The sequence below is a fragment of a genome, unplaced genomic scaffold, assembly GCF_019419815.1.
Source record: "Pyrus x bretschneideri cultivar Hongxiangsu unplaced genomic scaffold, Pyrus_bretschneideri_v1 Contig265, whole genome shotgun sequence".
Lineage (NCBI taxonomy): Eukaryota > Viridiplantae > Streptophyta > Magnoliopsida > Rosales > Rosaceae > Pyrus > Pyrus x bretschneideri.
This window is the reverse complement of record NW_025999574.1, coordinates 1-12,340: the sequence shown is the minus strand read 5'-3', so window position 1 is coordinate 12,340 and position 12,340 is coordinate 1. Positions and strand designations below refer to the sequence as shown.

Here is a 12,340-nt window from a genome sequence, read left to right as displayed (position 1 = left end):
CGTAGAACGCAAGTCAGCCAAAAGAGGAATACGACTCGCATACAACGCATTAATGCAGCCCTGAGACTTCCTGCTAAGTGCATCAGCAACTACATTTACACGACCAGGGTGATAATCAATCGTACAATCATAATCGCTGAGCAACTCCATCCACCTCCGTTGACGAAGATTAAGTTCCTTCTGAGTAAAAAGATATTGAAGACTCTTGTGATCTATAAAGATCCTACATTTCTCTCCATAAAGGTAGTGTCTCCACAACTTCAACGCAAAGATAATAGCGGCTAACTCCAAATTATGTGTAGGGTAATTTAACTCATGAGGTTTCAACTATCGCGAAGCATAAGCAATCACCCTACCATGCTCCATTAACACACATCCCAGACCATTCAAGGAAGCGTCATTATAAACCTCGAAACCACCACTATCGTCCTGGAGTGCCAAAACAGGTGCATGAGTGAGACAATACTTTAACTGCAGGAAACTCTGCTCACACTTATCATCCCACTCGAACTTAACATCCTTCCTCGTTAACCTCGTCAGTAGTAAAGCAATCACAGAAAAATCCTTAACAAACCGTCGATAATACCCCGCCAAACCAAGGAAACTCCTCACCTCAGTGACGGTTCGCGGTTGCTCCCATTTCTCCACAGCTGCCACCTTCTGTGGATACACCAAAATACCTTGAGCAGAAATGACGTGCCCCAAAAACGCAACTTGGTCTAACCATAACTGGCACTTGCTAAACTTAGCATACAATTGGTGTTCCCTCAACCTCTTCAACACCAAAGTAAGATGTCGAACATGCTCCGCTTTAGACTTAGAATACACCAGAATATCGTCGATGAAAACAATAACAAACCTATCCAAATATGGCTGGAATACCCGGTTCATCAAGTCCATGAAAACAGCTGGTGCATTCGTCAAACCGAATGGCATAACCAGAAACTCGTAATGACCATAACGAGTCCTGAACGCCGTCTTAGGAACGTCATCCCTACAAATCTTCAGCTGATAATATCCAGACCTCAAGTCAATCTTGGAGAATACACAAGCACCTCGAAGCTGATCAAATAAATCATCGATACGTGGCAACAGATAACGGTTTTTAATCGTCACCCGATTCAATTGCCTATAATCAATACATAACCTCAAAGTTTCGTCTTTCTTCCTCACAAACAATACTGGAGCTCCCCACGGTGAAGTACTAGGCTGACTAAAACCCTTATCTACTAATTCCTGCAACTGAACTTTCAATTCCCTTAACTCAGCGGGTGTCATATGATAAGGAGTCAAGGAAATAGGATTAGTACCTGGAAGCAACTCAATGGTAAACTCCATGTCTCGATCTGATGGTAAACCAGGTAAATCCTCAGGAAAAACATCGAGAAAGTGTCTGACTACTCTCACATCCTCCACTCTACTAGGAGCAGCCTCACCCAGCACCACATGAGCCAAGTACCCCTGGCAACCTTTAGACAACAATCTTTTCGCTCGCAAAGCCGAAATAACACCATGTCTCACCTCACTCTGCTTACCCACAAAAGTAACCACAGGTAGTCCAGGACGATGGAACGTAACTATTTTCCCGTAACAATCAATATTGGCACGATAGAAATGCAACCAATCTGTGCCCAGAATCACATCAAAATCAACAATATCCAATGGGATAAGGTCAGCTAGCATAACAACATTCTCCACTATCACTGGACATCCTGGGTACACACGATCTACAATACATCTCTCCCCTCTAGGCATAGCGAACTCTAAATCATACCCTAGAGGTGTGGGGCGAGGTTGCGTCATTTGAGCAACTGTATGAGAAATCACAGAATGTGTAGCACCACAATCAATTAATACTCTAGCAAAATAACCAAGGATATTTAACGTACCCATGATCAAATATGGATTGTTCTGAGCGTCCTACAGAGAAATATTATGAATACGCCCCTGGGTCTGCTGTCGTCCACCACGACCTCTGCTCGTTTGACCACCATGACTCTGAGTGTCACGCCCCTGACTAGGCTGACCAGACTGCCTCGAAGACCCCGCGCTACTCGAAGCAATCTCTCCCTGCTGGAACTGTCATCCCTGAAACCACTGAGAACCGCCTGCTAGAGCTGGAGGATACGGCATATAGCCGCCAGAATACGGAGGATAACCACCCTGAGAATATGGGTCCTGGGGATATTGATACTGTCCCGGGGCATAGGGAACAGCATCACCCTGATAGTAGAAGGCACCACCTCGGCCCGACTGACCGTAACTACCCGGACCCTGAATCTGCTGAATCGGTGCAGGTGGCAGCAAGAAAGTCTGCTGCGGCTTCTGCTGCTGGCTCTGGGGATAATTCGCAGCCCGATGTCCCATCTGCCCACAAGTAAAACAACCACTGCTGCCACGCTTACACTCACCAAAGTGCCAATTATTACACCTACGACAAAGTGGGGCCCTGCCTCTGCCACCATCACCCTGCCTCTGGGCTCTAGCACCACCAGCAAACCTACCTCCACGTCCCTGACCAGTGGCGCTGAAACCACCGCTAGAAGAACTCGAGCTAGTACCACCCCTTTTAAAGTTCTAAGTCCGACGAGGCCCGATCGACGCTTGACCTTTACCCTTATCATCTTTCTTCTGATTACCATCTTTCTCTTCCTCATCACTCTAGCTCAACATGTTTTCTAAATCCTCAACCCTCAGTAGAATCTCATAAAAATCTTGGTAAGTATCACAGTGGGTAGTGGTCGCCATCGAACGCCATTTCTTCTTAGTGCCTAAGCGAAAACGACGAAGCATCTCCGCCGGATTACCAGCAATCTCAGGATGATAGCGAGACAAATCAGTGAACTTCCGATAGTATTCATTCGCTGTCAGCTTCCTTTGTCTCAACTCAGTAAATTCCTGCTTCTTACGATCGATGTACTCAGGGGGCACAAACTTTCTCTTGAACAAATCAATGAAAACATCCCAATCAGTCTTCTCAGCTGGAGTCAAACGACGGAGTTCCTGCTCCCACCAGGCTGCAGACTCCGTACCCAGAAACCACGATGTCGTCTCAACCCACTTCTCGATAGGAAGGTTCCCCTGATTATGTAACACACGAAAAGTCTTCTCAATGTGCTCTAACCATCGCTCTGCACCCTCGTGACCCTCATTACCTTCAAACTTATCTAACTTTAAATTATACATAGTCTCCAGATGAGTCCTCTGGGGAAGGCGGATCGTCGACTGAATAGCTGTGGCAATAGCTTCCCCCAGCTGAGCAATATCGGGGAAACTAGACTCAGCAGAGCGACGTGGTTCCCGACGAGACGACATAGTTCTGACAGAAGACACCAAAACAATTAGAATACTCACAAAAGTACAGGACTGCCAAACCTAGGCTCTGATACCAAACTGACACACCCCGATCGAGATTAGGGCATGCTGGTCGTCACGTGAAAGTGACGTAACCATGTGCACAGTGCGGAAGCTGATAAAACAATAATAGAAGAAGTACGAATAAATAAAAACTAGCATACATAAGGTAATAGAAATAAGTGCTAGCGAAAGTGAGACACAAGTTCAGAGCATAACGCCTAAAGCAGTCCAAACTAAAATGACGCGACAACAGTACACCCGAAGGTGGCCCTACGCTGGTGATCGTCTATCAGAAATGCCGGGAAAGCCCTCTGGGAAACTACCAAACCTGCTAGACAGCTAGAACCTGGAGGGGCGCAAAACAAAAGCGTGAGTGGACAAAAACAAAGCTTTTCGAAAACTATTTAATAAATAAGTTCTAACCCCTCACCGTAAAACCTGTATACTTCCCAGAAAATAATATATATGTACATATATATGTATAATTAAATATGTCAATCATGCATCAAGATATGCCATGCCAAAACACACGATGAAATGCAAGTGCTCAGGTAAAAATCATATCAATCACATATAGTCTGGTAGCCGGAGTCACCTAATGTGACCTGTACGGCTGCATCTAGAGCTTAAATCTCAATCTCAATAACTAAACCTGCCCACAAGTCGGAACCACCTAAAGTGGTCTGTACGACAAGCCTGGGTGTAATACATATAAATGCTCTAATGCTACGATCACGTAAAGACTGTGCGAATAATCGCGGGTCACCTAAGAGTCGGAACCACCTAAAGTGGTCTGTACGACAGGACTGTGCACCTAACTTGGATCCAAGCTGAGCGTGTGGTGCGGGAGGTGAACAACACGTGAAGGACTATGCCCTACTCTGGGCGGGAGCACTAACATCGGGGGTGCAGGTTATGAGCTCTCTAAGTATCTCGAATCACTACTGAATGTAAACATGAATAACACTTACCTGGCACTTACATGTGCGTCCGCATCACCCAATATGCATATGTGTGTGTGTATATATATATATATCACTAATAATGCAACTAACGATGTATAAATAACGATAATCTAATGCATGGCATATGGTAAATGACAATTCAAATCAATTTCTGGGAAAATATAAGTATATAGGTATATATGGAAAACCAAAAGCCCACTCACTGGTAAGTGGAAGGGTCGTAACCCCCTGTCTCGAGTGACCACGCTCGTCCTCGAGATACGTCTCACCTATATGCGAAATAATTATAAAAACGTTAATTTTTAAAGCACATAACCAAACTTTAGAAATAACTTTTCATACAATTCTCAAATGGGGTGTATGAATACACCAATGTGATCTACTCAACCTCAGGAACATCCCTATATTTTTAAAATAATTTTTCACCACCGCACGCGCCCCCACGCGCCGGCCACGCGCAGGCAAGTGCCTGGCACGCTGATGGCGTCAACTGACGCCGTTAGGAATATTCCGTCAGATTTAACAGATTCTATCAACGGCGTCAGGAATATTCCGTCAGACTTGACGAAATATTCCGTCGTCTTCTCCGGCGAGCCTTCAGCACCATCGCCGGCGCCGGAAAATCGCGAAAACTTTAAAACGTCCTATCTTCTTCGTTTTTCATCCAAATTTCACAAAATTGGTACCAAAATGAAGCTTAGAACTAGAGGAACACAATCATACCACTTTCAAGGGTTAAAAACCACAAACTCACCTGAAAATTCAACCCAACTCCGGCCAACTTCGAAACTAGTGATCCCGACGTCCAAAATCATCAAACGAACCACCTTGAGCCTTCTAGGGACCTCACCAAGCTACCTACAAGCTTGAAATTCCCTAAAACATGAGAAATCACGTGTGCATGAACAGTACCTCAAATTGGACATCGTGAAATCGACGTGAAAACGAAGGTGTTCTTACCTGAAAATGGTATAGTTGGACTCCTACAAGCCTTACGAGCTCGAATATGTGCTTGGTTTCTTCGATCTGTGAATGTTTGATAGGTTTGTGGGTGTGTCCGTACGTTTCAATGGAAATGGGGAAAGGAATGGGGCTTGGGACAGGCGCAGGAAACAGGAGGAAAAGGCTGTGGTGTGTGGGAAGGTGTGTGTGGCTCCAAACATGCCAACCAAAACTCAAAACAACCAATAAACGTAAAGAAAACGAACTAGGAGCAAAACTGTCTTTTCACGCGTACGTTTTAACATTCCCGGGACGGGCTGTCACAAGCTTGTGCCAAGGCGTCTCTCCACGTACTAAACGATTGGCTAAGTAATTTCCAACGACTGGACATCGATTCTTTGGTTCTTTTCCCACCAATTTTCTCAAGATAATTGGTATGAATAAGACTCCACATTTCTCGCAACTGCATCTCATTACCCGTAAAGGAACTATGAGTAACTTCAACCCAGCTAGTACACAACGCAACATCTTTAATAAGCGACCAATTCGTACCTGCACTAGTGGTCATTTTGTTGAAAAAAATGGATTCAAACTTTGAGACAAAGAAAGGAATGTGATTGAAAGTAGTTGAGAAAATATGAAATTGTTGTGTAAGGTAGATGATAATGAGAAGGTATTTATAGAAAAGTAAAAACAATTTTTTTTACAATTTTTTTTAGATTTTTTTAGATTTTTTTAGACTTTTCAGATTTTTTTTTTAATTTTTTTTAATTTTTTACAATTTTTTTAAAATTTTTATTCAATTAATTAATCTCTGCTGTTGGATATAAAAAATTTGAATTCCAACACTCCAGATTGTGCCATGTGTCACAACGGTAACTTTTCTTAATTTTAAAACTATTTTTTCTTTTATTTTTTTATTTATAAAGCATATTAATATCCACCGTTGATCTCAGATCGAACGGTGGATATTAAATAAGACTTTTTTATTTTTTTGACCGTTGAGATCGAACGGTCCAAATTAAATAATCGTTGAGATCTAACGGACCGTGGGAAGCCACGTGGCTTCCCAATGGTAACTGACAAAGTTTTTTTTTTTTTTTTTTTTTTTTTTTTTTTTTTCTGATTTTGTGTCGGCGACGCGCCCCCACGCGCGAGTGGGGTGCACGCGCCTGACAAAAAAAAAAAAATTAAATATTGCCTGACGCCAGGCTGACGTCAGCGTTGATGTCACATGGCCTCAGGCTCTCGGGCTGGCAATTCCCCACGGGCCCGGAGCTCGAGCCTCTACCTTCACTCGGGCTTGCCCACGCTGGAGCTGATCCACCGGGCCTCGGGCCCTTGTTCTATCCCCTGTCCCCCGAGCTTGCGCCCACGCTGGGCTTGCTCTAACTGGGTGGGTGGACGGAAGGAATAGTACCAATGGTGAAGTGTAAACAAAGCAAAGAAGTTCGGTATGGTATTATTGGAAAGAGATCCTCTTCAAATTCCTTCCATCAAATTTACCAAATCCACCAATTCGGATCTATGAAATTTAATCAAACTGCTAAAAACAAAAGTTTTTTTTTTTTTTAAATTATAATAATTGTAACCGTTTAATCAAATTTCAAAAATCCAGATTAGTGGATCATTTTTCCTATTATAATCCCAGCCAGTCAATGGCAAATTGGCATAGGCGCGTGGGATAGGAAAAAGTAGGCAGTGTGTCGTTGTCGCAGCGGTGGAGTGGTCAGTGCCATTAACTAAATAAATATAAATATTAAATTGATTATATTACTTAAACTTATTCAACAAAAATAAAAAGAAAAATAATTAGGGGAAGGAAAAAAAAAAAAAAAAAATTCCATCCCATCACAAAACTGGAAGTCTGGAAGCCACATGGTACGAAGAATATGAGGAAATCAATACAACTGTAATCTGCTGTGATCCTTTCTGGGTTGAAAAAGAAAACAAGAGCTTCTCCCAGCGTCACCCATCCAAGTTCAACATTCCCAATTATTGAATAAATTAATAGATAATACAACAGAAAAAGTCCAAACTCAGTCCACATTTTCCTTTCTATTGCCAGCAACAGCAAGACAAAGCAACTAGCTTGTTTGTTTTGTGAATTGAGTTCATTCATTACTCATCAGATCTGATCGCTTTGCTTTGGGTGTCGGTGTCGGTGGAACTCAATAACATCTGTCGGTCGGCAGGCATTCTATTAGAGCTATGAGCATGTACGGCAGGGACCCCTGGGGGGGCCCGCTGGAGATAAACACGGCTGACTCTGCCACCGACGACGACCGCAGCCGGAACCTACAGGATCTGGACAGGGCGGCGCTGTCGTCGCGGCCTCTGGACGAGACTCAGCAGAGCTGGCTGCTGGGTCCCTCCGGCGAGCAGAAGAAGAAGAAGTATGTGGATCTGGGATGCATCATCGTCAGCCGTAAGATCTTTGTGTGGACGGTCGGGACGCTGCTGGTCTCGGCCTTCCTGGCGGGCTTCATCACGCTCATCGTCAAGACTGTGCCGCGTCACCGCCACGCCCGCCCTCCCCCCGACAACTACACTTTGGCGCTTCGCAAGTCCCTAATGTTCTTCAACGCCCAGCGGTGTATGTTTCTTTTTTCCTTCTATTTTTGGTTGGTGCTGCTTTTTTTACAAAAAAATATAAGACTCATTTAATACCCTCAGAAACATAAAGTGTAACTGTCAAATCTGGATCATGTTTGTTTGTTTTTGGTTAATTTGGCTTCCTCAGATCCTGTCATCACTAATATGTCTGTCATTCATTCAATAATTATGTCATTCATATTAATTTTCTATAATATATGGGCCTGGCAGCCGGAAAACTCCCAAAGCATAACAATGTGTCGTGGAGGGGTAATTCGTGCTTAAGGGATGGCAATGATCCCTCCACCACTTTCAAAGATCTTGCCGGTGGCTTTTATGATGCCGGAGATGCCATCAAGTTCAACTTCCCCGCCTCGTTCGCCATGACCATGCTCAGCTGGAGTGTCATTGAATACAGTGCTAAGTATGAAGCTGCTGGGGAACTCTCCCATGTTAAAGAAATCATTAAATGGGGATCCGATTACTTTTTGAAGACCTTCAACCATTCTGCCGATTCCATTGACCGACTTGTTGCCCAGGTATCCATCTCTCTGCCTAATATTTGCAGCATTCACTACTTAGCCCTCTCTTTTATTTTTCACTTTTCAGTGCCTATTGCTAATTTCCTAATCTGCTACTCTGCTAATTTGACAGGTTGGGGTAGGATCTACTGCCGGAGGAAGTACTACTCCTAATGATCATTATTGCTGGATGCGTCCTGAGGATATTGACTACCAGCGTCCTGTGTATGAGTGTCATAGTTGCTCCGATCTAGCTGCGGAAATGGCCGCCGCTCTAGCTGCTTCGTCCATAGTTTTCAAAGATAACAAGGCATACTCTCAGAAACTTGTTCATGGTGCAAAAACACTCTTCAGGTTTTCAAGGGAACAGAGAGGCAGATATAGTGCTGGTGGTAGCACGGATGCGGCAACCTTCTACAATTCCACCAGTTATTGGGATGAGTTCATATGGGGCGGAGCTTGGATGTATTATGCTACTGGAAATTCCTCTTATCTTCAGCTTGCAACAACTCCGGGTCTTGCTAAACATGCTGGTGCCTTCTGGGGAGGACCTGATTATGGAGTATTGAGCTGGGACAACAAGCTTGCTGGGGCTCAGGTACGCTAGCAGAAGAATTCATGTTTTGATATGATGCATGCAATTTCTAAAATCCATTTATACATGTCTTACAACTATCTTCTGTTAGTTCTATGTTATGAATCAGGTCTTTATCTAATATCAGATTACGTTCGGGTTATGACCTTCACAATTTTAGTTGCTTCATATTTTTTATTGTCAACACAATCTTGAAATTCTTTGACTAGGTGCTTCTGAGCCGTTTGAGGTTATTCTTGAGCCCTGGGTATCCGTATGAAGAAATTTTGAGGACATTTCACAACCAGACTAGCATAATCATGTGCTCATACCTGCCTGTTTTTACAACCTTCAACAGAACCAAAGGTATGAGGTTCTTACTCCATAATTGTTTGTGTTTTGAACTTAATTGACCTCACGGGGTTCTCAAGTATGGAATCTAACATCTTACTGACCTGCTGCAGGAGGCTTGATCCAGTTGAATCATGGAAGGCCACAACCTCTTCAGTATGTAGTCAATGCAGCCTTCTTAGCTACATTGTATAGTGATTATCTTGATGCTGCTGATACACCTGGGTGGTATTGTGGACCAAACTTCTACTCTACTGACGTGTTGCGAGAATTTGCTAAAACTCAGGTATATATTTTTCATTTGCTTTCTTTCCTTTAAATTTTTTTCAGTGAGGTTGCTGACGGGCCTTGTACTCCCCACACGTGTAAAGACTCATGTTGAGACTTGATTGGCCAATAACCTTTTTTTTTTCTTCACCCTCTCTTTGGCAGATTGATTACATCCTTGGCAAAAATCCTCGAAAAATGAGTTATGTCGTGGGCTTTGGTAATCATTACCCAAAACATGTCCACCATAGAGGCGCATCTATTCCGAAGAACAAAATCAAATACAGTTGTAAAGGAGGATGGAAATGGAGGGACACTCCAAAAGCAAACCCAAACACGATTGATGGGGCCATGGTTGCTGGTCCTGACAAACATGATGGTTTCCGTGATGTTCGTTCTAATTACAACTACACAGAGCCGACTCTTGCAGGAAATGCAGGTTTGGTAGCAGCACTTGTTGCTTTGTCGGGAGAAAAATCTGTTGGAATTGACAAAAATACGATTTTCTCTGCGGTTCCCCCAATGTTCCCCACTCCACCACCACCTCCGTCACCCTGGAAACCATGAGATGCTAAAGCGGTTACTGTTGTTTTAGTATGCTAAAGCAGTCTCGTTGACATAAACAGTAACTCAGTAACATGAAGATCAAGGGGATGGGCGCAAGGAATTACTGGACAGACGTTGAGAGATTGTTGTGCTGGCCTTCGTCAAGAGGAATTGATAAAAATGTCTATTTGATTGAATTTTGTGATATATACAGTATATATGTCTGAGACAAATCCTGTATTTTTTGAAACATGGAAAGTGAACAGTTTGAATTTGGTTAACAGATAATAAATTTGAATTTTGCATGTCAGTATTTTTCTCGCTCCTTACCTCCCCGGAATTTGGGTTTTGACAAGAATGTGTCATGCTAATGCTGTTATGAGCATTGAGTTGTATTCTCCGTCTCGACCCGACTCAGCTTCTTACTTTACGTGGATCTGCGCTATGTTTTCATTTGTTTTTTCTGGTAGCCGCAGCGCAGAGTATTGGCGAGTTGAATGAGGAGCTCTGTAAGAATAACAATAACCAAATAGCATGGATTCAACCAATTGAATCACAACTCACTAATAACCAATATGTAAAACTATAAACCAAAAGCTACAAAAAACTAACCTGCAGAATTCGATCCAGATGAAGTAGCCATTGTAGCTTCGTGAACTCAAAACCTTCTCCTCTTTAACAAGACACGATAGCTCGTTTAATCAATAGGACTTGTAACGATCATGAACCAAGAGCTTGCAAGTAGTGGCTTAAGGGTTTAAGCCTTATATAGTATTCCTCTAACTATTCCCTATTAGAATCAGTTTAGGATTTAAACTATACAATCAATACTAAATCATGAGTCTAAATGAGTTCCAGCACTAAGTTTCAATCCCACAGGGATTGAACAATTCTCAATACTCATATCCGAAAAGAATAAGGATAACTCACAGCTTTTAATCAAAACTTTTCCATATCAATCTTAAACACTATAGCCAGTCCTCTTACATAATTCATACACATAATCTTACACTTTCTATTTAGTAGATGTAGATCTTGCAGTGGTAACTTTCCTCTTTTACTCGGTGAAATTATGTAAGTTAGCATGGCCATCTTGAATATGTATACACTGTTCTAAAAAGCGGTCTAAGCGGCCACTTAGGCGCTGGGCATTAGGCCGCCTTCGCGATTATCCTAAAAACGTTCAATAAATCGGAGGGGTTTAAGCGGTGACTAGGCGGCCGATTGGGCATGCTAGGCGACCGATTGGGCATCCTAAGCGGCCGACTTGGCGTGCTAGGCGGCCTTGGCGGTGGTATAGGCGACCCTGTTCTGTCTCACCATTTCACTGCATGTCGTAGAAGAGAAATAGACAGCATAATATCTAAAGAGTGAGCGGGAGAGCATGAGGAAAGAGGGAGAACTGTAGAATGAATTAAAAAAATGGATCTGTAATTGCATGAAAAAAACGAGAATTTGATTTAGACGCTTGGGATTTCTGCTGGAGCAGGCAACGAGGGTTTCTTCGCTGCTTGAGAAATTTTGCAGAACAAAATAAATGGAAAATTAGGCAGAGTGATCGAAGAAGGGAGGAAGACGACACGGAACAAAACCCAAAATCAAAGCTTTCGGCATTTCAAGTCTCAAAAACCGAATGAGGATCTTCTCCGTATCCTTTTTGTGAGGATCTGGATCCTTTAATCGTCGTTCGTCGTAAATTATGTGATCAGTTTTTATCAGTTACTATTGATGCTCAATTTTAAATATTTAAAATAATTTATAACTCGATCTACGATGAATGAACATGATTAGAGGATCCTCATTCTTCAAAACCAATTCTCCGAATTCTAAGGCCTTATTAATTATAATAAAAGAATAAAATACAATTTTCCACTCCACCATTAAATAAATATAAATAAGATTATTACGATAATGTTTTATTATTTTCTTTTTCTTTTTAGAATCACACCATACCTAAAACTTTCACATTACATATTAGGGGTGGACAAATGGGTAGAGGAACCGCGGGTCGAGGCGGGTAATCAAGGTTTCCCGGGGCGGGGGGGGGGGGGGGGGGGGGGGGGGGGGAGGGGGTGGTGGGGTTTACATGGCGGTTCTAATTTTCTTAGAGATAAATGGGCCAAGGCGGGGCTGGGTATTTAAGGGTCGAGGCGAGTCCAAATCTTTAGAAGGAAGGGGCCCTAAATCGGCCTATTTCTAAATATAATGAATGGATAAGGCTT

The 12,340-nt window shown here is 42.8% G+C and overlaps 1 protein-coding gene and 1 long non-coding RNA gene across 2 annotated transcripts; one reads left to right on the top strand and one right to left on the bottom strand.

Moving 5' to 3' along the window:
- The first annotated feature begins 7,080 nt into the window (after positions 1-7,080).
- LOC103932841 (endoglucanase 25-like) lies at positions 7,081-10,428 on the top strand. The gene is made up of 6 exons (XM_048587357.1): positions 7,081-7,860; positions 8,091-8,398; positions 8,514-8,978; positions 9,185-9,320; positions 9,419-9,591; positions 9,738-10,428. The coding sequence occupies exons 1-6, from the start codon at positions 7,476-7,478 to the stop codon at positions 10,137-10,139; spliced, it is 1,869 nt and encodes a 622-aa protein (XP_048443314.1). The 5' UTR covers positions 7,081-7,475; the 3' UTR covers positions 10,140-10,428.
- Positions 10,206-11,778, bottom strand: LOC125478776. Its single transcript, XR_007259567.1, has 2 exons — positions 10,731-11,778; positions 10,206-10,625 (listed from the first exon to the last, which is right to left on the bottom strand). It is a non-coding gene; the product is annotated as an uncharacterized LOC125478776 (long non-coding RNA).
- Between the last annotated feature and the right edge of the window lie 562 nt (positions 11,779-12,340).

Excerpts from the sequence above, each read along its gene's own strand:
- LOC103932841 (XM_048587357.1), top strand. The coding sequence starts at position 7,476 with ATGAGCATGTACGGCAGGGACCCCTGGGGGGGCCCGCTGGAGATAAAC. Across the intron at positions 8,399-8,513 it reads TTGACCGACTTGTTGCCCAG|GTTGGGGTAGGATCTACTGC; the intron begins GTATCCATCTCT and ends CTAATTTGACAG. Across the intron at positions 9,321-9,418 it reads AACCTTCAACAGAACCAAAG|GAGGCTTGATCCAGTTGAAT; the intron begins GTATGAGGTTCT and ends GACCTGCTGCAG.